Source organism: Eschrichtius robustus, chromosome 14, assembly GCF_028021215.1.
Source record: "Eschrichtius robustus isolate mEscRob2 chromosome 14, mEscRob2.pri, whole genome shotgun sequence".
Classification (NCBI taxonomy): domain Eukaryota; kingdom Metazoa; phylum Chordata; class Mammalia; order Artiodactyla; family Eschrichtiidae; genus Eschrichtius; species Eschrichtius robustus.
The window spans coordinates 9,221,103-9,245,033 of record NC_090837.1 but is presented as its reverse complement, the minus strand read 5'-3'; the positions used below and the strand labels follow the sequence as shown (position 1 = coordinate 9,245,033).

At 39.2% G+C, this 23,931-nt stretch overlaps 1 protein-coding gene across 2 annotated transcripts; it reads left to right on the top strand.

Annotated features, from left to right (window-relative positions):
- Positions 1-253: 253 nt before the first annotated feature.
- PPP1CC (protein phosphatase 1 catalytic subunit gamma) lies at positions 254-21,055 on the top strand. Of its 2 annotated transcripts, XM_068563369.1 has the most exons (8): positions 254-498; positions 10,824-10,955; positions 11,848-12,078; positions 16,701-16,805; positions 17,917-18,140; positions 18,352-18,486; positions 19,704-19,764; positions 20,661-21,055. In XM_068563369.1, exons 1-8 carry the CDS (start codon positions 444-446, stop codon positions 20,729-20,731), a joined length of 1,014 nt encoding a protein of 337 aa, XP_068419470.1. In that variant the 5' UTR covers positions 254-443; the 3' UTR covers positions 20,732-21,055. The 2 variants fall into 2 exon arrangements, with proteins under 2 accessions (XP_068419470.1, XP_068419469.1); XM_068563368.1 differs by having other exon boundaries at positions 19,704-21,055.
- Positions 21,056-23,931: the final 2,876 nt, after the last annotated feature.

Here is a 23,931-nt window from a genome sequence, read left to right as displayed (position 1 = left end):
CCTCCAACCCTAACTCCCGCGTACAACTTTGTAATTCACGCTCCCGCCAGGGGGCCTATTTGCTCGGCCCGTTTGGCGGAAGGATTCCGCGCGCTGTCGCAGTTACGCTCAACCATCTCCGCCCCCTTCCCGCGCTCTGGCCCCGCCCCCTCCCGGGTGCCCTATGGCCCATAAAGAAGTCCCGGCTGGGCCGCTGCACTCCCCGCGCGCATCCGTGCGCCTCCCGAGGCTGGCTAAGGAGTCGGCGGCCATTTTGTTCTTCTCGTGGTTCCAGTGGGGAAAGAAGGAGGAAGCAGGGAGCGGGGCGGTTGGGGGGGACCCGCCGCGGCTTTTGCCACCGCCGCCACCACCATCTCTGTGCTCGTGGCGTGGGAAAGGAGGTGTAAATCCCGGGCGCGAGCCGGCGGCGGCGCCACTGCGGGAGGGTCGGCGGTGGGAAGGCGATGGCGGATATAGATAAACTCAACATCGACAGCATCATCCAACGGCTGCTGGAAGGTGAAGGGGGCGGCGGGCGGCTCCGGGGACTCGCGGGGGAAGGGGGATTTGGGAGGCCTTTTGGACTTGCAGCGCCGAGAGGAGTGAGCCCCGCGAGTTCGCCCGCGGGCCGGGGGCTGCAGCGGGAGGGAGGCTGCCCGGGGTTCCGCACTTGGGCCAACCCGCGGACACTCCTGGCTCCACTCATTCATTGCACGAGGGTGCAGCCTTCCTACTGGCCTTGAAATTTGAAAACTCCGCTCCCCACCCCCACGTTTCCGGTACGTACCCCAGTGCGCCCCGCACACCCGACCAATCTTTGGATGAAGGTTGGGGGCCCCAGTCCAACTTACAGGACGGCACGTTACGAACTTTCTGGTCCTCGTTCTCTTGGAAAGCAACATGATGGGGATATGGATTCCACCGGGCTTGGGGGCTTCTTTCCTATCCTGCTCATTTTTATTTTTTGTGAGGCTGGGGTCGAGGGGTCCATTACTTGTTATTTGGTGACGAACGTTCATATCTCAAGGAGATGTTGGAACTCATCTCCTCCTGCCCTTCCAAATACTCTTTTTAAGTTGTCCTTATCTTGAAGAGGTCTCCGCGCTCTTTTCTGAACGTGCCTCTGAACCGAGAAGCCAGCAGTGATGACAGTTTCGTTAGGATCTTTCCAATGTGCCAGGCTCTGTGTTAAGCGCTTTGCGCTCATCGGATAAATAAAGTCATGATATTACCAGCGCTTCTAAAGCGCTTACTGTGTGTCAGGCATTTTTTGGAGCACTTTACACAGATTACATGTAATACTCCCAACAACCTTACGAGGTAGGTGCTATTATTTTTTACTGTTTTTCAGAGGAAAATAAGACTCAAAGAAGTGAAGTCACTTGACCAAGGTCACACAGTAACAGTCAAGTTTCAAACCCAGGCAGCCAGGAGCTAGAAGTCATTCAAGTCACCCTATGTATGAAGGAAGAAGGTGTCCAGTGGTTGAGCAAAGGTTAAAACACATCTTAAATACTGGCTGACCTAAGACTCGTGAGGTGTCTGGCGATTGATTTATATTGATGTGGGAGACGGATGAAGTTCGGATTTTAAGGAGGGACACCGAAATGAAATCACCTCTCACCACCCCCCAAATTCCAGAGTACATCTATTATTAGTAGTATTATTAATACTAACATCTAATTCCAAACTTTGAAATAATTCACATCCCTTTCTTAATTTGAATACTGGATAATGTAGATTTGGCTGAGTTTTAACTGCTTTTTGCCTTTGTACATTTCTACAATATTGTTGGACTATAAATGCTGTGAGAAATGGAGTCGAGAGCATAAACAGTTGGACAGTTCTGGTGTTAGAATTTGCAGATCTTTTGATTAAGTCATTAGAATGAAACTCCTAAAAATATCTCTACTTAATCTCTGTAAGGTTTTTTCATTTTATAGTTTCTTAAAAGAAAAACCCATTAAATAGACCCCTGAAATGTTGCTGCCATTTGTGGGTGAAAACCTTATTTGTTCAGTACCTGGCATTTATTTTAAGAACCACACTTTTTTTTTTTTTTTTTTTTTGCACCTTCATGAATGTATTTATTTTCTTTTTTTATTATTATTATTTTTTTATACAGCAGGTTCTTATTAGTCATCAGTTTTATACACATCAGTGTATACATGTCAATCCCAATCGCCCAATTCAGCACACCACCATCCCCACCTCCCTGGGGTTTTCCCCCCTTGGTGTTGTCTGTACGCTTGTTCTCTACATCTGTGTCTCAACTTCTGCCCTGCGAACCGAAGAACCACACTTTTAATACTAGTTACTACAGTTCTTTGATTTATGTGAGGCAGCAGTGGGTCAGAAACAGATTAAAACAGTTAGCAATAAGAAAAGAACTTAAAAATTCTTTTTTTCATTCAAAAATTGTAAATTTTGCATATCTATGCAGGGACACGTGTGACGAGTTAAGAGTTGGCTTCATTTCGCTGAGAAGTCAGGAAAAAATGGAATCTGGATTAGAAACATTAGAATTTTAAGATTAGTTAAGTCTTGTTAAGTTCAGGGTTGCCCATAACTCTTGTATTCATATAACATTTTGTTAATTTTAATCTTGTTTTTTAAATTGTGCTAAGAAATTTGCCTTGATAAACTTGGATCATTTATAATGAAATCAATCTTTGTTTATTAGTAATTTCTATACATGTTTTGTACTTGAAAACCAGATTTTTTTAACATTTCATTTTTTTCATTGAAATTAATAAAGCATTGTGTTTTAATTCCTCGGGAATAAGCTAGCTGCTCAACAGACATAAATTTCCTTCTTTTCTAATCAATGTTAAATTGGCAGAGAAATGGTTGAAAATGATCCATTGAGTATATATATAATCCAAGGTAGAAAAGGTTGATAATAAGTTCTGTGATTCCTTTTTTTAATGCCCCACAAACTTTTTCCTCTAAAAATTTTAATTAAGATTTGAGTATATCTGAAAATGGAGGGAAATGGGAGTTTTGTGGCCTTGTTAGAACTGTTTACATGTTAGAGATTGTCTCCTTTTTTAAGGTGGAGGACTGTACAAGCTAAGTGAGGAGTAGCTCGGTAATAGTACTAAAAAGACCATTCAAAAGTGAAGTCTTTTTTTTTTTTTTTTTTTGGTGAAGTCTTATTTAAGAGAATACCATGTTGGTTTTAGATTTTAGTCACTACAGCTTTGCAGTTCTTTTCTACTCTAAACTTTTTAGTAGATTTTCCTTAAGGAGGCATCACTTCTGCAACCCACCTCAGAAGATCTCTGCCTTGTGGGTGATAAAACCTTAAGGTTGTCACTCCTTCGTATCATTCATGTTCACTTATTTAAATAACTGCACAGTAAAACTTCGGATTTAGAGACTAAGCCAGCTGCTGATTTGTCTCATAGTCCTACTGTGTTGGAGAAAAGCAATGTTTGAGGCAGAGTAACTTTGTAAGTGATCTCGTTCAGGGAGCAGTGATGGCTAGCGATTTTCTTGCAAAGCAGGCAGTTGTAACTTATTTTCACATCCTGATTTGCCAGAAGCATCTTGGCTCTGAAGATGGCGGTTGTCACACTGAAAGACTGTGCCAAGCTCTGCACAATTGCTTGACTTGCTTTAGTGATTTAAATATGACCTCTGCCCTGGCCCTCAGACAGCATTTACTAACTTAATCCTCTGACTTGTAAAAGTAACCCATGTGTTTAGATTTTCGGTGTGAAATGAAATACGGTTATATTGTAACCGTATATTGTTTAAAAGACAGTGGTAACGGTTATATTGTAACCGTATATTGTTTAAAAGACAGTGGTCCTGAAGATAATAAAGGACAAACGTAATGGCAAAAAGAAAGAAAAATCTGAAAATGCTGACCAAAGAAAACAAAAATAATTTTTCCTAATGAGACCTCTGCAATTGTTTTTTCTTTACACATCAGATAATTTTACCCATTAGAGGCTTTTCTTGGAATCAATGATCATAGGGCATTTTGTTGATAAAGACAGTAATATTAAAGTAGTGTGTTACTAATACTCTAAGTTACAAGAACTCCCGCATGTCAGTTGTATGCTGCGTCCTCTCCTATAAGGTAAGGCAAGAAAGCTCTTTTAGAGGCATGATCAGCAGCTTGCACCAATCCTAAACCACGGCATGGAAAGGATTACTCTCCTTCTGCCCACAGTGCCTCCTCGCCTGTCAGTAGCAGGAGGCAGCAGTGAAATCTAACGGGATGGTGTGTGTCATTCTGTTGTGCTTGAGGGAGGGAATGTTAGCCCCAGGAGCAGGAGGCCAGGCTTTCCTCCTCCAAGCTGGGGAAATGCACGCCATGCTGCGCCATGCATTGGTTGCCCGTCTGCGGTAGAGGTTGGTGAGATTGTTTTATATCTGGGAAACTGCAGTCCTATAATAACCTATTTCTGCAAAAGCATGTGCCAGTGCCAGTCAGTCTGCTTGACTAGGGTGAGGATTACTGATCTTGAAGCAGGGAAATCATTTCACTTAATTTACAATCACGGCTGTTAGTAGACCTTAAAGATTGAATTGTGAAGGAGGTAATATTCTGATATGAATTGCTTTGTAAGTGAGAAAACTGGAAAATCTTATTCAAGAAGAAAAAGGAAGGTTTCAATCTCTTTGGAGTTTATAGAATTCTGGGACAAATTTTTACGTTTTAGGATCAGACCACTGTATCCAAAGCTTGTAAAAATAGATGATTTACTTAATTGCCTTGATGTTTTATCTGAAATCTCCAATTTCACCCCTACTCTGGGGTTTACTGGCATCCCTCATCTAGAGGAGAGTGTATGTCACTGATATTAAGGCTTATGAAAATGAAAACCACTCATTACAAATGTAGGTTCAGATGTGAAGCCTAATCAGTGGTAGTTTATCAGAATTGGTGGCTAGACTGTAGAGAGTTAAACATTTTTCAATAAATTGGCTTCACTCTAGGTGTAGAAAACTCAAGGTTCTTTACTGAGAGCAATAGACAGTGTTTTGCAGCTATATCCTGATTATCTGCCTTGAGAAAATTGGTGTCACCTTTAAATGCCCAAAGTATAACACCAGCAGTTAGGAAAGTCAAGATGGGGGAGGGGTGGTTTAGAAATTAAGATGGCCAGAAAGTGGATGTCTTCCTGCTGGTGACTTTGCAGAGAAACCAAGTGATTCTCGATTAACATTTTTGTGGCTTATATTTTTTGTAGACAAGAACTCCATTGTTTGCAGGAAAGTTTTAATGTTACAAATATTCACTGTTTTTTGTTTGTTTTGGTTTGAGGTTTTATTTTCCTAAATCTGTCAAATATTGTGAGGTTATTGATTGTCACTGAAGTGAATATGATGTGGCATATTGTTAAGATTGCCACCTACTTTAATAGGATTATCTTATTAGCAAAATCTCTGTTGATTTATTTTTACACCGGTTGTGCCAGTTTTAGGTTTTAAAACTAGATTACAGTTCAGCTGAGGCTTTTTGGTGGGTATGCTATTCCTTTTCTATGATCTTCTTTTAACAGTTAAGGGGCAAGAAGAATACTTGCTTATTCCTCATAAATAATCCCGGAGTAGTCTTAAATTTCCCTCTATGGTTTTCATCTCTGCTTTGTTACCAGTCTGTCAGAAAAGTTAATGTTGTTATGTGAGAAAAAGCTGGCATTGCAAATAATCACCAGTGACATTCTTTTATTATATCAGGTTTTTATCAGTTTGTTTTCAGTAAAATTGCATGGGAGTTTTTATCATGTGCTCATGTTAGTGATTTGCCAGATAGATAAATGATCAGATAAGTCAGAACAGAGCAGTCCTTGCTGGTAACAGCCATAGTGCATTTTTTTCTGAATCTACCATTTTAACCAGATAAAGAAAAGTTTTCACTCAAAAATCACACGTTTGGGAATTCCCTGGCGGTCCAGTGGTTAGGACTTTGAGCTCTCACTGTCGAGGGCTCGGGTTCAATCCCTGGTCTGGGAACTAAGATCCCATAAGCTGTTCCCCCACAAGTTGCGTGGTGCAGCAAAAAAAAGAGAGAGAAGTCACACATTTAAGATCTGAGTTTAAGATCTAAGTTGACCGTTTTGATACATCAATCACTAACCTACATATGTTCACTGTGCCTGCTGATTTTATTTCCATGCAGTGCCTAGCACCTGGACTTAGGAGAAACATTCCACCTGGAAAATGGAATTCTTATTTGTTGGAGTATTTTGGATTCTGTTGGCAATTGTTGAAATAATTTGATACATGCAATTTGAACTACTACTTAGGAAGGTATCATGAGGAGACAGCCCTTGAGTTTCCCACCTAGGGTCTCCTTTTTGTGTAGGTTTCTCCCATCATGCACAGAGCACAGTGAGGGTTTTAAACCACAAAGTAGTGACTGATTTTATTGAGCAGAGCTGTACTGTTTGCATTTTTTCTTTGTAGCTAATAGCGATAAAGTAGATATTCAAGCCTTTGTGTTTTTAATGGTATTGAAGATGTCCCTGAGATAAACTTTTAGTTTCATAGTTTTTATGGATGGCGAGTTTTAGCTACAGCATTTATAATAATCTGCGGTTACCTAGTTTGTCTTATTTTGTGCATCCTCCACTAGAATGTAAACCTCTCAAGAAAAAGGACAGAGTTGTCTGTCCTGTTGCCCGGGTATCCCCAGCATCCAGCACAGGGTCTGGCATGTAGTGGTGCCCAGCAACTATTTTGTTGAATATTTGAATGAAGCATGGTAAAACTGAATATTGAAAGTCTTAAACAGATTACATCATTTAGTTCTTATTTAATGCTTCCTATTTGTAAGGATGCCTTATGATTTTATATCCCATATCAAATTTTTCTTAGGGAGCAATGACTGTATGTTGGAGTTTCAGTAGTTTGTCCTATAAAAACTCCTTTGGTTTAGAAGTTTAATGAAGAACAAATTCCTTTTTTTTCACTTTTTCATCTTTATTATTGCTTATGAATTGGTAAAATGACAAAAACAGTTATGTGTTAGTTTACTTGCTTTCAGTTGTTTTGTTTCTAAGTTAATACCGTATATTTTAAACTTATTTTCAAGATGAAGAACAAATTCTTAATTGGGAGGGTGGTCTGGTGGAAGCACTGCTTCAGACCTAGAGTCAGTCAGGGCCTGGTGTCGTCCTTACAAGCTCTGTGATCTTGGACCAAGTCACTGAGCCTCTTCCAGCCTGTAACCCAAAGAAGTGACAGTGCCTAACGTCATGGGATTGTTGTGTTGAATGGCAGTATAAAGCCTGGGAAGTGCTCGGTTCGTGTTAGCTATAACTAATGCATGATTCTATTTGATGGACACTGAAAATAGTGAAAGTAGATTTTTATGCTGTTAGCTAACTGGCCATTTTTAAGAAATGTCTGCAGTGTTCACTCAGACTGCCAAAACCCATTTTGAAATCTTTATCTTCTGTTGCATAAATTATCTTCAACTTGAAATTGAAGAGTAATCCTAAATTTTCACAACTAGAAACTCTAGTAAAGCCTATGGGGAAATGACACTATTGCTTTGTAATTTTAAGGCACAGACACAATTTTTGTTCTTGTTTTTTGCTAATCAAAAGTATATAGCTTGGAATGCACGCTAATTGTAATGCCACAAATTAACAGAGATTTTTTTCAGACTTCATTCATGCAACAGATTTTGTGCACCTACCATGTACTGACCATGGGCATGTACACTGCAGAGCAAGTGGTGTGGTCCTGGCGTTTACATTCTACCAGGAGGTCCAGATGAATAGGTGGAAACAGACTGGCAATTATAATACACAGTGTGTGCTGGGCAGTGACCAGGTGTTGTGAGAGCATTTCAGAAAGCATAAAGCAGGCTTGTTGAGGGGAGAGGAGATGGCTAAGAGAGGTTTTCCAGAGTGAAGTGATATCTAAGCAGTCACGAAAGATGAGCAGGTATTCGCCAGTTGGTAGATGGTTTTGGCAGTTTCTATTTTTATAATTTTATTTTTTGAGCTGATTGTAGGGAATTTAAGAAGCTTTGGGACTATGTTGTTTTTAATGAGTGCTGTTCATCAAATATAAAATAAATCTTGATTTGTTCTGGAAAAACTGCATTTAATCCTCACTCCAATGCATATATGTGGAATGTAGAAAAATGGTACAGATGAACCTGTTTGCAAGGCAGAAGAAGTAGAGACACAGGTAGAGAACAAACGTATGGACACCAAGGGGCGGGGCGGAGGGTGGTGGATGAATTGGGAGATTGGGATTAACACATACACACTAACTAATAGGTATAAAACAGGTAACTAATGAGAACCTGCTGTATAGCACAGGGGTCTCCACTTCGCTGTACAGTAGAAACTAACACAACATTGTAAAACAACAGTACCCCAATTAAAAAAAAATCCTCACTCCACATTAGGAATACTTTTTAAATTGTTAGTATTGTTCTTTACTAATCTCTGTACACTCCCACTTGAGGGACAAACAGAATAAGAGAACTAAAATTACCATGAACTATGTCTAACGGTGGTAGTGGGAAGCCTCCAAAACCAGTAAAATTTATATTAGCAGCATTGATTTAATCTGATGGCATTGGTGTAATATGATAGCATTCATATTAAAAGAATAGCCTGTGTGTTCCTTATAGGTGTAAGTCAGTTATTACATATTCTCCCAAAAGACTTAGAGTGGGCTATTCACTTACAGGTGTGGGGCTCTGCTGAAAAAGATTCCGGTTGAAACCAGAAGCATCTAGGAGTCTCCTAGCCAAAAGTAAAGTTTCCTGTTGGGCAGTCTGCCCAAGCTTCTGGCTGACTTGTGGTAAAATCACTAATGATTGGGGTTTTCTGGCCAGTGAAGTAGGGATCCCACTATCTTTCCATTGAGAGTGTTTCTTGAGTCCTCTCCTTTGTGTGTCTAGAGACAAAAAATTTCTTTGGTTCTGAAAAAAAATCATTTTTTGTTGTACAAATAGCTCAGTTGCTATTGTAAATATTATATATGTGTCTGTTTTGCATAATTCCCTCAAAAGATTATCCTTACTATGCTTTCCCTTTAATTGCTTCTTGTTTCTTAATATTTGATCAGAATGAGACTGTCAGTCATTTAGTTTAGTTACATATTTTGGAGTCCAAAGAGGTGATTTGCCCAAGCTATAAAATCAAGACAGAAACTTGGGGCTTCTGGCTCCCAATGCAGCGCACTCAACATTTTCTTTTTTTTGTGCCCTTCAAGAGTTTGATTCTTCTCACGTGTCATCCTTTCTTATTTATTGTCTTTCATTGAAAAAAAATAACACCCTTCCATTTCTGCTCAAAACTTGATTCTTCAGGGAATTCAGTTTCAGTGGCTCTTCAGGCTGAAGGATGGCTTCCCCTAAGACAATATTTCTCAAACTTGGACACAGTCCTTTTTAATGGAAAAAAATTCTCAACAGACATCAGAGTTTTTTACTTGTAGTTTTTATTACTCTGTAATGTTACTTAAATATTTACAGAACAAAGCTAGATACAAACCAGTTAAACCTGTTGCTCTTGTTCAGCTATTAGGCCAAATGATTTTGTGATTTTGAATACAAACAAAGCCTCCAAAACTGATAAAATTTAAATTAACAGCATTGATTTAATCTGCTCATCACTTTATATTGGGTTTAATGGTGGAAAGATGTAGCCTTAGTTCTGTATTTAGTCTGGTCCGGTGTTTTTGCTTCAATTCTAGTTTGGAGAATGCTTGCTTTCATAAATCTTGTACAAAACAAGTATTAAGGCTTTGACTGCGAGTTTTTGGCAAGCAGGCCAGTTCATAACTGTGAGATTAAGGTAAATTTAGCAATTCAGTGCTATTTATTATGTATTTAATAACTGTCTAGTCTGTTACAACTGGAATCAAAACAATTTTATTTCCTACTACTACTTACCTGCTGATAAATGAATTGTTATAAGGCCAGAGGATATCTTGTACTTCACTTTGATAGTACTTCACTTTGATAGTGAGTAGAACTCAGAGTGCTCTGATGCGGGCACTTGGGAGTTTAGGACACTTGGTGCTGTGCCATGATTTCTTTTTGCCTTTTCTCAATTTTTATCTGTTCAAATTACTAGGAAACCTTTCTCACAGTACACACTGACATCCTTTGCCCTGTACAGGCATGATTGTATTCACAAATGCAGGCCCAGAAAGTTGCACAGCCAAATATGCACAGCAAGCGTACAGTGTGTTTTAATGAAATGAAAACAACACTTAAGTTTTTTCATAGATAAATCTGGGACCCTTGAGAGACCTGTGGACCTCTGAAAAACACTGATTGAGAGGGGAGAGCTGAGCTTTTCCAATCTCACATTTTAAAACGAGGAATTCTTAGAACCAACTCAGTAACATGGCAATCTCTAAAATCTCCTGCTACACAAATACTAATTCATTTATAAGACAGGAGAAGAGAAGACAAGATGAGAGGCAAAAAGAGCTGGCCTGGTGGGCGGGTTATAGGTGAACCAGGCCAATTGTATGTCTTGGATGCAGAACTGAGGCCTTGAGCTGTGCCCAGGGGGAGTCTGATTTCACAAGCGATAAGACTTTTCTAACAGTATTCATACACAGAGAGGATGACCCCTTGATCAGGATACTGTAAAGAAGTCTTACCTTGGTGTAGAAAATGCAACTAAATCTCTGAAATCCTGTCTTAAGATTTTAAGATTCTAATTAAGCATTAAAATCATGTTCTTTATAAGTGTCCTGAAAATAAAGCCTAGCCAGAAAGTAGTTAAACTGTTTTTGCCTCCTCTTTATTTAAAACTTCTACCTTTTCCGATATTTTTAATTTTTACGTTAAATCTTATTTTGACTTCTCTTGACTGAATTGGGGTTTTTCTCCCCTACAGTGAGAGGGTCCAAGCCTGGTAAGAATGTCCAGCTACAGGAGAATGAAATCAGAGGACTGTGCTTAAAGTCCCGAGAGATCTTTCTCAGTCAGCCTATCCTACTAGAACTTGAAGCACCACTCAAAATATGTGGTAAGTTTTGGCACACTAACAGTTATCTTTGGTTACGTGATTGATTGACTGAGTCAAGGATATATAGATGACTTTGTGTTAGCCAACAAAATCATTTACCATTTATGAGTAACCTGGAACTACTTAAAATTAAATAATTGTAGCTTTAGAATAAATACCTCTAATGGACTTAATGTGCTTAGATGTGCTTCACATTTTCTTAAAATTATTTCACTAAACGAATATAAACATTGCAGAGGAAAGGAAAGAAATGAAACAGAATGGAGAGCTAAGAAAAGGCCTGAATTATGAGTATATAGGGATTATATTTAAGCTTAAAGCAACACTGGTTATGCCTAAAAATATGCCGTTTTGTAGTTCTGTTTCTACATGATAGATGCAGATAACTGGTATAAAAACTAAACTCTATCTGAGAAATGCTATATTTATTCTTCTAACATATTTGACTGCATTGATGAAGCTTGTGGTGTTTTTGTTTTTAAGTAAAATGCTCTTTGGCATTATCTAGCAGGGAGACATTGAAAGCCAGATGCATTGGTGGGTGTAGTGTGTGTACACCTTTGTTCACACCAGGCCAGGGCTTGTTAAGAGTGCAGCACTTCTGCTGACACGATCCCCAGAGACTGCGCTGTCGGAGATCTGATATTGATCAGCCAACCTGAAAGGAAAACCGTGTTACTTGGCAAGAAGACCTGCCTAGGCATTAATAATCCTTTCCATAAAATAAATTCCCAATTAGTTGAGTTTTGTGTGAGAGTCTGGATACACACATACACGTAAAATTATCACTAAGCTCAGTTGAACTAAATATGATACAAGTTTGGAAATTAGTAATGTTAGTGGTTTGGACTATGTGTATGCAGACACTGTGTAACAAAATTCTTGCTTCTAGGTGATATCCATGGACAATACTATGATTTGCTTCGACTTTTTGAGTACGGTGGTTTCCCGCCAGAAAGCAACTACCTGTTTCTTGGGGACTATGTGGACAGGGGAAAGCAGTCATTGGAGACCATCTGCCTCTTACTGGCTTACAAAATCAAATATCCCGAGAATTTTTTTCTTCTCAGAGGAAACCACGAATGTGCCAGCATCAATAGAATTTATGGATTTTATGATGAATGTAAGTACTTTCTATGTCTAAGGAAGATTTACTCAAATTGAGATTCTTGGTCATAAACTGAACATATTTCTGTTAGGATTTGCAAGTTTAGATGTAGTGTTGTGATTTCTCATGTTTACTATTTCATTAACTTGTTTTTATCCTGGTTTTTCTTTCTTGGGGTAAAAAATAGCACTCGTTGCAGTATAATAATGCCCTGGATTCTTGTATGATGTGATGATTAGATTAGGAAGTAGCGATCACAGTGGTGATTTCTTTAAGATAATTGTTGTGATAAATAGTCACAGATAATTTAATTCTTAGTACAACTCTGAGAATCTGTCCAAATAGTTAGCTTCGTTTTTGACAACTTTGAGATAAAATTTCATTTTGTAAACTTCATCCATCTTAAGTGTACAATTCAGTGATTAAGTAAATTCATAGTTAGGCAACCATCACCACAGCCCTATGCAAGCACTAATCTACTTTCTGTCTCTATAGGTTTGCCTTTTCTAGGCATTTCATATAAATGGAAACTTGCAATATACAAATAATTACTTTTTGTAATTTGTAATGTAGTTTTTTTCCTTCTGGCACATCTGCACCCCAGGAAAAATAGCAGTTACTATCTGAAATTGTGCTGAAAGGAGAAAACAAAATTGGGGAAAAAAGCTAATTAAAAATATTTGTATAATTTATACATTTTATGACCCATTTTGGATTATTTAGTTGAAGGTGCACTTTGAGTTGATAATTGACAGAAACAAGTTTTTGTTTCTTTTTTTAAATGAAGTAAGCCTTTTATTTTTTATTTATTTATTTTTTTACAAGAGTCTTTTCTTAAAATTTATTATATATATTTTTTTTTATTGTTTATTTTTGGCTGAGTTGGGTCTCCGTTGTTGCTCACAGGCTTTCTCTAGTTGCCGAGAGCAGGGCTACTCTTCGTTGCAGTACACGGGCCTCTCATTGCAGTGGCTTCTCTTGTTGTGGAGCACGGGCTCTAGGCGCACAGGCTTCAGTAGTTGTGGCTCGCGGGCTCTAGAACGCAGGCTGAGTAGTTGTGGCGCACGGGCTTAGTTGCTCTGTGGCATGTGGGATCTTCCCGGATCAGGGCTCGAACCCATGTCCCCTGCACTGGCAGGTGGATTCTTAACCACTGCACCACCAGGGAAGTCCCAGAAACAAGTTTCTTAAAGCCTTGAAAATAATCAGTTTTGGTGGAGAGTTTTTTTGTTGGTGCTGCTGTTTTTAAGTAACTATAAAAAAAAAAAATTTTTTTTTTTTTTTTTTTTTTAATTTAAAAAAATCCTTACCTCCATCTTCCTTTTGTATTCATCATTTCTGCCAGCGGGAGGGTTCAGGCTGGGAGGAAAAGGAATTTGAATTACTAGCACTTGCCAGTATAATTATAACAAGACTGGTAAAGCATTGTCACTGTGACCCTCCCCTAGACTGTAATAATAACCTATAGTCTCTCAGGGTATGGTGTTTTTCCATCTCAGTTTCACATAGATGTGTTCAGCTAGCGTATTTGTTAGAAGTACATTGCTAGAAAGGTTATGTTTAAAAGACTTGGCCCTCGTACTCGCAGCCTCTTACATGACTATATATGTTTGTCTATGGCCCTGAGACCCAGCTCATAAGATGAGGCTGGAGGAAATTAATTATACTTCAGTAAAAAATTAAAAGCAAAACAAAACAGGATGAGGCAGGAGGGGTTATCAAGAAGAAAAATCCTGTGGGTTCTGAACTGACTGGGACACCTGAGTTGGGCAGGAAAGATACTTGATATTGACAATGAGTCTATCAGAGAAGTACTAGTAGGGCAGTTAGTTACTACTCCTTAGGTAATGAAATGAGAGGCAGAGAATTTTATAACATTGTGTTTTAGGTATTTGTTACAGGTACTACTTTTTAGAACAGGTTCCTTTTTACACAGCTGTTAGCAAGTATTTTGATGTTTTCATTAATGAAGTTCAAATCCATAAGATCTCTTCGTTGTGACATATATCCCAGTCTGAGGGTATTGGCTACATCATTTTTGTTTCTGTTTAATGTGAGGCCCTATGATTTAGAAGGTCAGCACTGATTGGAATCAGTTTTGACTCTTGTTCGTCCTCAAGACTGATGTAATGACCTTGTACTCCAGCTTTCCCCTCTCCCATCAGGCAGGTATAATTTGCCACCCAGTCTATTTGTGGGCCTAAAAGTGTCCTTGACTTAGGTGGCTTTCAGTTGATGCTTTGCCGACTTTTTTTAAAAACTTTGATAATTTTGTTAAATTTTTATTGTACTGAAAAATTTTATTCAAATGGAAATGTCCATGGAACAATTTAAAAACCACTGTTTTATGTGGTAGACTTATTTCCTAAGTGTAACAAGCACTCTATGCTACAATTTCTCCCCCGCCACCCAATTTTATGACTGTAGTCCTGGAAAAGCCGAGGTATCTGTTGTTGGATAAAATGTGAATGTGTGTTATCCTTTTCTGATACCAGAGCTGTCTGGTCTGTAGTAATAGGAAACTGCATTAGGGGTTCTGGCTCAGAATCTGAGGATTTGGAAGCTTGAAGAGACCTTGGCAATTATCCAGGAATCCTGGAGCCAGATGCTGCTAGTGGTCTGAAGGGGCCTTAGGGAGGAAATGGAGAGAGGAGAGGAAGCAGGAGCCGAGGACTTAGTTGATGCTCAGAGACAACAGGAGGAAGAATCTTAAAATTTTTTTAAATTTATTTATTTTTGACTGCATTGAGTCTTTGTTGCCGTGCGCGGGCTTTCTCTAGTTGCGGCGAGCGGGGACTACTCTTTTCGTTGTGGTGCACGGGCTTCTCATTGCGGTGGCTTCTTGTTGCGGAGCACGGGCTCTAGGCGCGCGGGCTTCAGTAGTTGTGGCACATAGGCTCAGTAGTTGTGGCTTGTGGGCTCTAGAGCGCAGGCTCAGTAGTTGTGGGATATGGACTTTGTTGCTCCGCGGCATGTGAGATCTTCCCGGACCAGGGCTGGAACCCATGTCCCCTGCATTGGCAGGCGGATTCTTAACCACTGAGCCACCAGGGAAGCCCAAGGATCTTAATTTTTGATAGAGAAGCCAACAAAAATAGCAAAGGAATCCATGAGAGTAGCTGGAGTGCGTTGTGAAACTAAAGAATCAAGGAGTGAAGCAGACTTCAAGAAGGAAGAGAATCTGTTGGCACTGGCAAATGCAGCATCTGAGCAAAGGAAAAATCCAGGGGAGCCATTGGAATGTTGTTCAGAGACAGGCTTCAGTAGAAAATGGAGACAGAACCAAATCACTTTTATACATAGGGGTTAGGACAGCCCAGCCCAGCCCTGTTCTTGTATTATTACCATTGTTGGAAATTGGAGGTGCACAGGTTCCCCTTCATGCTTTTGTAGAGAGGAATTCTGTTAAGCTTCCAGAAAACTCCAGTGAAGGAAGATATGGGACAAAGGGAATTAGTGGCCTCCAAAGAAATACAAAACAGGGTGAACCATGGTGAGGGTTATACCCAGTCATAGAGAAACATAAACTATTAGGAGAAAAAACAAAAATCCTCCTCTGCAAAGGGAGAAGTCAAATGTTTGTTAAATTTGCATTGCGTTTCAAACCTGTGCTAAACTTTCTCCCTGACTTGATTTGCAGTGGAGTGGAAGATGTGGTTCAGGAAGCCTGTTGCTTGGGCCCTTCTCGAACTCAAAAGAAAGGGTACATTGAAAGCTGTAAACCTTTCAGTGTCCACAGGATAAAAATGGAGAAGAGACTGAGGACAAACTCTTGGTTTAGGAGTAAGATTGTGCTTTGACCTTTGGTGTTTTTTAGTATGGAGTGTACAGGAGACGAAGGCACCCTGACAATTGGGTCTTCCTCATCCAATTCAGAAAGATTTGTATTTCCAGGGTTTATGAGTGGGTTTTTTACTCAGAACATAGTTTTCCTGTGGAAACAGTGCCTTAAAGGTATGCTTCTGTTCAAAGCACACAATGACTCCAGAATGCATGGAATATATGGGTTGGTGAGGTGGGAATATAACGACCCTGTAACATTTTTGGTGGGGGGCATTCTCAGTGTTTGTGCAGCATGTTAGGGCTATCCTGGCGTGCCTGTAATAAGCAATCTGTATTCCTTTATAGTCGTTGTGCTTCCTACTAGAATATTTAGGGGGGCTGGGAATTAAATGGTTCCAGTAGCTTATTGAGGGTGGTGGGAGATGAGATGGGTGTTAACTCTCAGAGGCTTCCTCAGAAGGAAGATTATAATGGCACATGTGTGAGTTCTTCTTAGTTGCCTTTAGAAATAGGAACCTACTTGCAGGTTGAGAGTGGACAAAACAGACTAGATTTCAAACAGAGCTGGTGTTATCAAATCATTGTTGAGATTTAATGGTTATCCTTAATCATTATATCTGGAATTCTGATTTCAGACTTCCATGGAATTTTAAAATACTTCATATGAAACTGTAAGTTGTTGCTTATAAATCAGACATCTCCAAGTTATTATATATATCTGATTCTCTCTTTCTTAATAAAAGCATAGTTTTTGTTTACTTAAGGTAGTCAGAACCTTGCCTTGGAGGACTTGTCCTGAGGGAATGTACCCACAGAACACCAGTCTCTTTTTAACCATCCCAAAATTTTTACAGGTAAAAGAAGATATAACATTAAACTATGGAAAACTTTCACAGACTGCTTTAACTGTTTACCGATAGCAGCCATCGTGGATGAGAAAATATTCTGCTGTCATGGAGGTATGTGGGCTGATTTTAATTCCACATAGATTTTGATCTCTTCTAAGGAGTGTACACTTTGACATCTATCATCCCAATGAGTTATCATTGGGATGACTTCCTCTGTCAGGTAACTCCTATATTGCTGTGTTACATCTTGGGTCCACTCTGGCACATCCAGGATCATTTGGATACAAGTCCAGAGTACCCAATTGATTTGTTACAGGGAATTAAGGGTTCTGTAACAGCTTTGAAAATAGAGAGCAAAAGGATTTTTGAATATAAAATAAACAATTAATATGCTGTACCATAGATCCTCGAGGATACTGAAAATGTGAATAGACTTCCCCTTGGTCTGTTTTTGATCCTTTCCTTTCAGAAATTTTTCTGACCTAGATGTTAAAAGTTATTTTGCTTGGTGGTTGTGCTGTATATGATGTAATTAAAATAATAATTGCAAAGAGGATTGATTTCTTTTCATCTGTGGTCAGAAATTAGACAACCATCAAAGAGCCAACTCACTATACTTTAATAAATCCACCATCCCTGCCTTCCTTATATACTTAAACTGGTTTTGGTAGAGTTGGGCATGTGGTTTTAAACTCATATGAGAGTCAGCTACATCTGAGCTGGTCTGATAGACTTTATGGTCCTTGGACAGCGCAGGTTTCCTAGAAAGCTACATCACCCGAGTGTCTGCATCCTCTATGCCCAGTCACTACAAATGGTCACCAGGGTGCTCTGTATGTTGAGGTAACTTTCCATATGCTATTTAAGCACACTGTGCCTTGCAAATCAGTGCATGTAATAAGTTCCAGTGCCCCCTGCCTTTGTTTGACCAAAGCTAAATAAGAAAACGTAGCCAAAGATTTAATGTAAGCCTTTGTAAGAGTCACTGGGTGTCTCTGTAGACAAATGGAGCTGTTACAGTGGTAACATCCTTTTTATTTTTATTTTTATTTATTTATTTTAAGTAGTAAGGAGCATTGCTACATGAGCCTTTCTTTTTATTATTATTATTATTTTTTAAAACTTTTTGAATTTTATTTACCTTATTTTTTTATACAGCAGGTCTAACATCCTTTTTAGAGTTCTGTTTTCTTCAGTTTTTTTTCTTTTTTTCATTTACTAGGTTTATCACCAGATCTTCAATCTATGGAGCAGATTCGGCGAATTATGCGACCAACTGATGTACCGGATCAAGGTCTTCTTTGTGATCTTTTGTGGTCTGACCCCGATAAAGATGTCTTAGGCTGGGGTGAAAATGACAGAGGAGTGTCCTTCACATTTGGTGCAGAAGTGGTTGCAAAATTTCTCCATAAGCATGATTTGGATCTTATATGTAGAGCCCATCAGGTATTGATTTTGAATTTTACATGTACACTTAAGAGCATGTGTGTGAGCACAGATTCTCCTTGTTGATTTTGGTGGGTAGGTATTGCTTATTTTATACAAAACGTCTCTGGAAGTGTGACCTACAGGATATCAGGCTCAACGGGAAACTGAAGAGTGGTTTTACCCACCTAAAATTTGCACCTCCTTATATTGAAAATGTTTTCTCTCCAAGGTGGTTGAAGATGGATATGAATTTTTTGCAAAGAGGCAGTTGGTCACTCTGTTTTCTGCACCCAATTATTGTGGAGAGTTTGACAATGCAGGTGCCATGATGAGTGTGGACGAAACACTAATGTGTTCTTTTCAGGTAGAGGATGCTTTCAGCATTGTTTCCTTTTATTATGTCTGAATTTTACTGATTTTTTAAAAAGTGCTACTTCCTTCTGCCTACTATTCATTTATGTTGAGTAGACTGAATTTTTATTTTCCCTTAACTGGTGTTTGTCCTAGTTCAGTAATGAGTGAATTCCTTTTAAAGGAAAAAAATTATCATAGAACCCTTCCTCCAGTGTTGAATTTAACGGTTTTTACATTATTTAAGTACATAAAAACCGCAGTATATTAGCTTCGTATGCTTATGGCTCCTTTACTATAAGTCTAAAACTACAGTGTCAGTGCAACGTTCAGCTAAAATTAAATCACCACTTGCACGTGAAAGTAATACTGACTGCCATGTGCCAGATGTGCTATGTAATTACTCACTTCTCCCACCACTTTTCTCTAGTCTAATTTCTATAAAACCTCTTATTGATTCACCATGACATCATTTGGCCTTCACTTGGCACAAAAGAATCATTTACACATGAAGTCTACCTCAATCTTTTTCTCATTCACTTGTTATGAATAAACTTGTATGACTTCAGGCTAGCCCAATCATAACAAAAATACAGCCACTGAACTCATGTGGCAGTCATCAGTTAACTGAATTAAAACAGGTGTTTTTTGTGTTTAACCAAGTATCAGGGAGAGCTTGCAGCTCCCAGAGATTGTGACAAGATTCCCTAGGGCAGGGGTCCCCAACCCCCGGGGCCAAGTTAGGAACCGGGCCGCACTGGGTGAGCGACTGAGTTTTCATTTGCCACTCCCCACCGCTCCTCATCCATTGCTCGCATTACCGCCTGAACCATCGCCGCCAGCCCCGCCCTGTGGAAAAATTGTCTTCCACAAAACCGGTCCCTGGTGCCAAAAAGGTTGGGAACTGCTGCCCTAGGGGTTTGAGGGACACTATTCTAAAGAACTTCCCCCCCTCCCCATCAGAAGGGATACCTAAAGGTGTGACTTCCAAAAATTGGCGTTTTATCCAGAGGCAAAATAATTTGTTCAGCTCATATATCTTAGCTGTTCATCAGAGCATTTATTACCAAAATGTTTGTCAGCTTGGTTTGTATTAATATGCCAGTGGGGCCTTCCAAGTTGTTGGGTCCGTTTTAAACAAAAAACTTTCTGAACAAAAGATTTGAGTGAAATTTAAGATTTGAGGTTGAGTGTATTTCCTAAAATGCATGGTCTTTTGAATCTTTGCAGATTTTAAAACCTGCAGAAAAAAAGAAGCCGAATGCCACGAGGCCCGTAACACCTCCAAGGGGTATGATCACAAAGCAAGCAAAGAAATAGATGTCATTTTGACACTGCCTAGTTCGGACTTGTAACATATAGTGTATAACCCTCATTTTTAAAACTGTAATGTGTATTGGTCAGCTTGCTCAAAAAGTGTTTGTGGGCCCCCCCCCCTTCCATTTTTGACTTAATGAATAGTATTTGCTGGTTATAACAGCAAATGAAAGACTCTCCACTCCCAAGGAAAAATGTTTTGTTTTGTTTATTCTCTGTTCCTTTTTGCAAACAACTTTAATGATGGTGTTAAAGCTGTACACCCCAGGACATTTTATCCTTTCTAAGGGGTGAGCGTACAGCTGATCTTTTTTTTAATTCCGTACAACCCATGAATAATGTAAATGCTCACTTTCTTTAGGATATAAAGAGAGCCCTAGGGTGCTCAATCTGTACATGTTATTGTCATAAAATGCATATTGTTGGATACAAACCACTGTGAACTCTTTTTTTGTTTTTTTTTTCAAAGGGATTGCTTTTTTTTTCTCATTGTCTTATCATGTACAAGCTAGTTTTTATAGCTATCAACATTAGGAGTAACTTTCAACCTTGCCAGCATCACTGGTATGTATATTTAATTAAAGCACACTTTCCCCTGCGATATACTTAAAATGACGATTAAAGCCATTATTTTAAATGTTTGTGACTCTTTCCTGAAGCCAAAGTTTCTGTTGAAATATATATTGACACTCCTCTAAGTACAAGGTGGCATGGTTGTGTACATCTGCCGCCTTTTTGGGGATTCAAAAACAGGTTTTTGAGTTTGAATAGCAATTAGTAACATAGTGCTGTTTAAGCTATTAATGATTAAAGTTAATAACATTTTGTACGATTTCCATATAGCCTATTCATTAAGTAATCTTTTTACAGTTACATCAGGCCTGAACCCGTCCATTCAGAAAGCTTCAAATTATAGAAACAATACTGTTCTATACGAGTGACTGATTATGCTTTCTTTGGCCTACATTCTTTATTCTGCGGTGAAGTTGAGGCTTATAAGTCAAAACAAAGGAACTAACTTACTATCCAGCAGTTTATACAGAACTCACAGTATCTATGACTTTTTTAAACTAAGATCTGTTCAAAAGAAATCTGTTTCAACAGATGACCATGTACAATACCATGTGGTGAAAATAAATTCAGACTTATTAAATGATGAACTTGTTAAATTCTCTCAGTGTCAGTTTATCAGCACAGTACACACAGGAGAACTGTTGATGGCATATTGAGTAGCTTTTAATGAATAAATTGCTCTGGAAACCACACAGTTTCAATTTGGATTTGTCTTCCTTCAAATAGTCTGTTTTCTAAGATGGATTATAATATGGATGCTCATATTCTTCGAGTTCTTACCTGGATATAACTAAGTTTCTGAAGTAGAGCGATGAGATTGAACTATCTTCCCCTACTATTTAGGGAGGTGTGGGACTTCATGAGTTGTGACATCATCTGTATCCATAGTTTTCTTTTTATCTGGGTTCATTTGAACTTGGCGGTAAAATTCAAGAGCTACTTTTTAAATTATTCTAAATCAACCACCAGTGTTTTTATACACAGACCTTTGCTCTCTTCTCCCTTCCCTAATTCATATGGAACACAGTGTTGTGTCCTTTTATATTTGTCACAAGTGTGTCGAATGCATATTAATCTCTCAGGTACATTAAAAGTGGGTGGAGAGAGTGTCATTTGAAAAGCACTTTCTTATATCAAAAACTGGTGTCTCTTAGGGAGTTGGGAGAGGACCTCCTAGTGAGGGATTGTTTGAACCGACATTTGCTTGTGGAGAGAAGAGCAAAGTCTGCACTACGAGCTCTGGCCCTGAGGCATAGGCTGTGTCCTTACCCGCAGCGTGCTCCTGACTTGAAGGAGGATGACCTCGTGAGCTCTAGCTCCTTCCTGCTCCATGTTTGTGACAAATTCAGAGTTTGCATTATTTTACTTAATGATATTCTCCCAGATCTCTTTGACTACAAGAAGAAGAAGATGAACAATAATTGGTGTCAGTTTCATAAATCTTTAATCTATGCCCTGGACATTATCAATTGTATCACTTGTAGGATTTCAAAATCCTATAAAGTTGTAAAATTGGGCCATTTATAACCCATTGGGCTTGGGTTATAAAGTGTGGAGTGTATTATCTAGCTTTAAATTCTTCCAGAAAGAACAGGCATAGCACTGGTAAAGTAGAGAACAAAATCAATCTTTGGTTTTAGGACATAAGATCTTAGGAGAGACTCAAGTAATTTGAAACTAGTATGTGATGACAGAACTCGGGGCTTTGCCCTGTAAATCCCAATCTGCACTAACCTTACTTTCTCATTTGTCCTTTATCTCTGTGTGCAGTTGAGGTCACATCTGCCTTTATAAGCTAGTGGTTGTACTCAGTCCAGGTCCTAGCTCCTCCCCTAGCTGTGTGATTTGAGTGTGACTTAAATGCTGAGCCACAGTGTCCCTAGCTATAAAACAGGGACAGTATCTGCCTCTCATTGTGAATCACTGAATGAAGTAATGAGATACATTCAGAAGAATGCCTGACTCAGAATAGTATTCAGTAAATATTTGCTATTTGTTGCCTTCTAATTTATCCCAGTTGTTCCATCTGTGTGAATATCTCAATTAGCTGAGTTCTAAGTAGCACCTGCCTTTTGTTTGTAGCCCTATTATGACCTGATACTGAGCCATAGCTAGCTACACATTTCTTTTTCCTTTTCTTTTTTTTTTTTAAATTTCTTTGGTTGCGCCGGATCTTAGTTGTGGCTCGCCGGCTCCTTAATTGCGGCACGCGTGTGGGATCCAGTTACCCGACTAGGGATCGAACCTGGGCCCCCTGCATTGGGAGCGTGGAGTCTTAACCACTGTGCTATCAGGGATGTCCCTAGCTAAGCATTTCTGAGCACTGACTGCATACAGAATACCTATAGATATTTTCAGCAGATAACAAAAGAAATAACTAGGAAATGAATTTGTTGCAATTATTAGTGTAATTTTTTCAATTCTAGTTTTTTTTTAAGTGAGTATTTTGTAAAGTATTTCGGTTCTCAAGTTGACAGCACCATTACAAAACCATTCAGAAAGACAGGTATTGCCATCCTTATGTAGCTAAATAGTCAACATAATACGTTTAAACCCATTCACAGAAATTACTGATTTGTACCTACTGGATTAGGCTTGCCCACATCTATCTGCAGTAAACAGCAGATGCTAACATAGCATCTTGTTCTTCAGGCACCTTGATTTAAGACTAGAGGCATTTCAAGTAACATACACATAAGTGGAATATGAGACATGGGAGCTGGGAACAAATGACTGGGGATCCATGAAGAAGGCACGGGATTTAGACTGCTGGAAAGGAAGAGAACCTAAGTTTCCCAGTGTGGAGCCATGATGAAAGGTTGAAAGAAAACTCAGTTTGTGGGGAAGTGAAGATGTAAGATCAACCAGTACAGCTAAGACAAGGTGGGCATCTTGGTACTCAAGAAAGGCGAAAGCCATTGCAGGGAAATGGAAAATGTTAGGTTTATTTTGGCAGAAACACCCTCTAAGGTAAGGGTCTCATCCAAGTTATCAAGAATGTAGTAGAAGAGAGGGCATAGAGCTGGGTATTGGCATGAGGGCAGAGAAGCAGTGTTTGTTCATGTCTGGTTACATAGAAATTAAAGAGCTCCTTCAAAAATAAAGTGGAGACTTCCCTGGCGGTCCAGTGGTTAAGACTCCGCACTTCCAATGCAGGGGCACGGGTTCAATCCCTAGTCGGGGAACTAGGATTACACGCAACACAGCCCAAAAAAAAAAGAGGTTTCAAGTTCTGTATGCCACTTCCTACCTCTTAAGAAAAGACAGACCCAAAGCTCACTCAGCCTTGCAGACCAGTTAGTGTGAATCTGCAAGGATGGTTCTTCACTTTTTTTTGTTCTGCAAATCAGATGTACACGTCAGCCTACACCAGAAGAATGTGACATCTTCTGCTCCAGGCTTCGGTTTCCTCACCTGTAAAATGGTGGAATTGTGAAGATTAAACCCATAAAAAGTGCCTACAACTTGGCTTACACATAAGCATTCACTGTAGAGTTATAAGACACCAAAGAATATTTCCAAGATTTACATCGATGGCAGCACAAAAGTTACATTAGGAAAATTTGAT

Excerpts from the sequence above, each read along its gene's own strand:
- PPP1CC (XM_068563369.1), top strand. The coding sequence starts at position 444 with ATGGCGGATATAGATAAACTCAACATCGACAGCATCATCCAACGGCTG. Across the intron at positions 499-10,823 it reads CATCCAACGGCTGCTGGAAG|TGAGAGGGTCCAAGCCTGGT; the intron begins GTGAAGGGGGCG and ends TCTCCCCTACAG. Across the intron at positions 10,956-11,847 it reads AGCACCACTCAAAATATGTG|GTGATATCCATGGACAATAC; the intron begins GTAAGTTTTGGC and ends TCTTGCTTCTAG.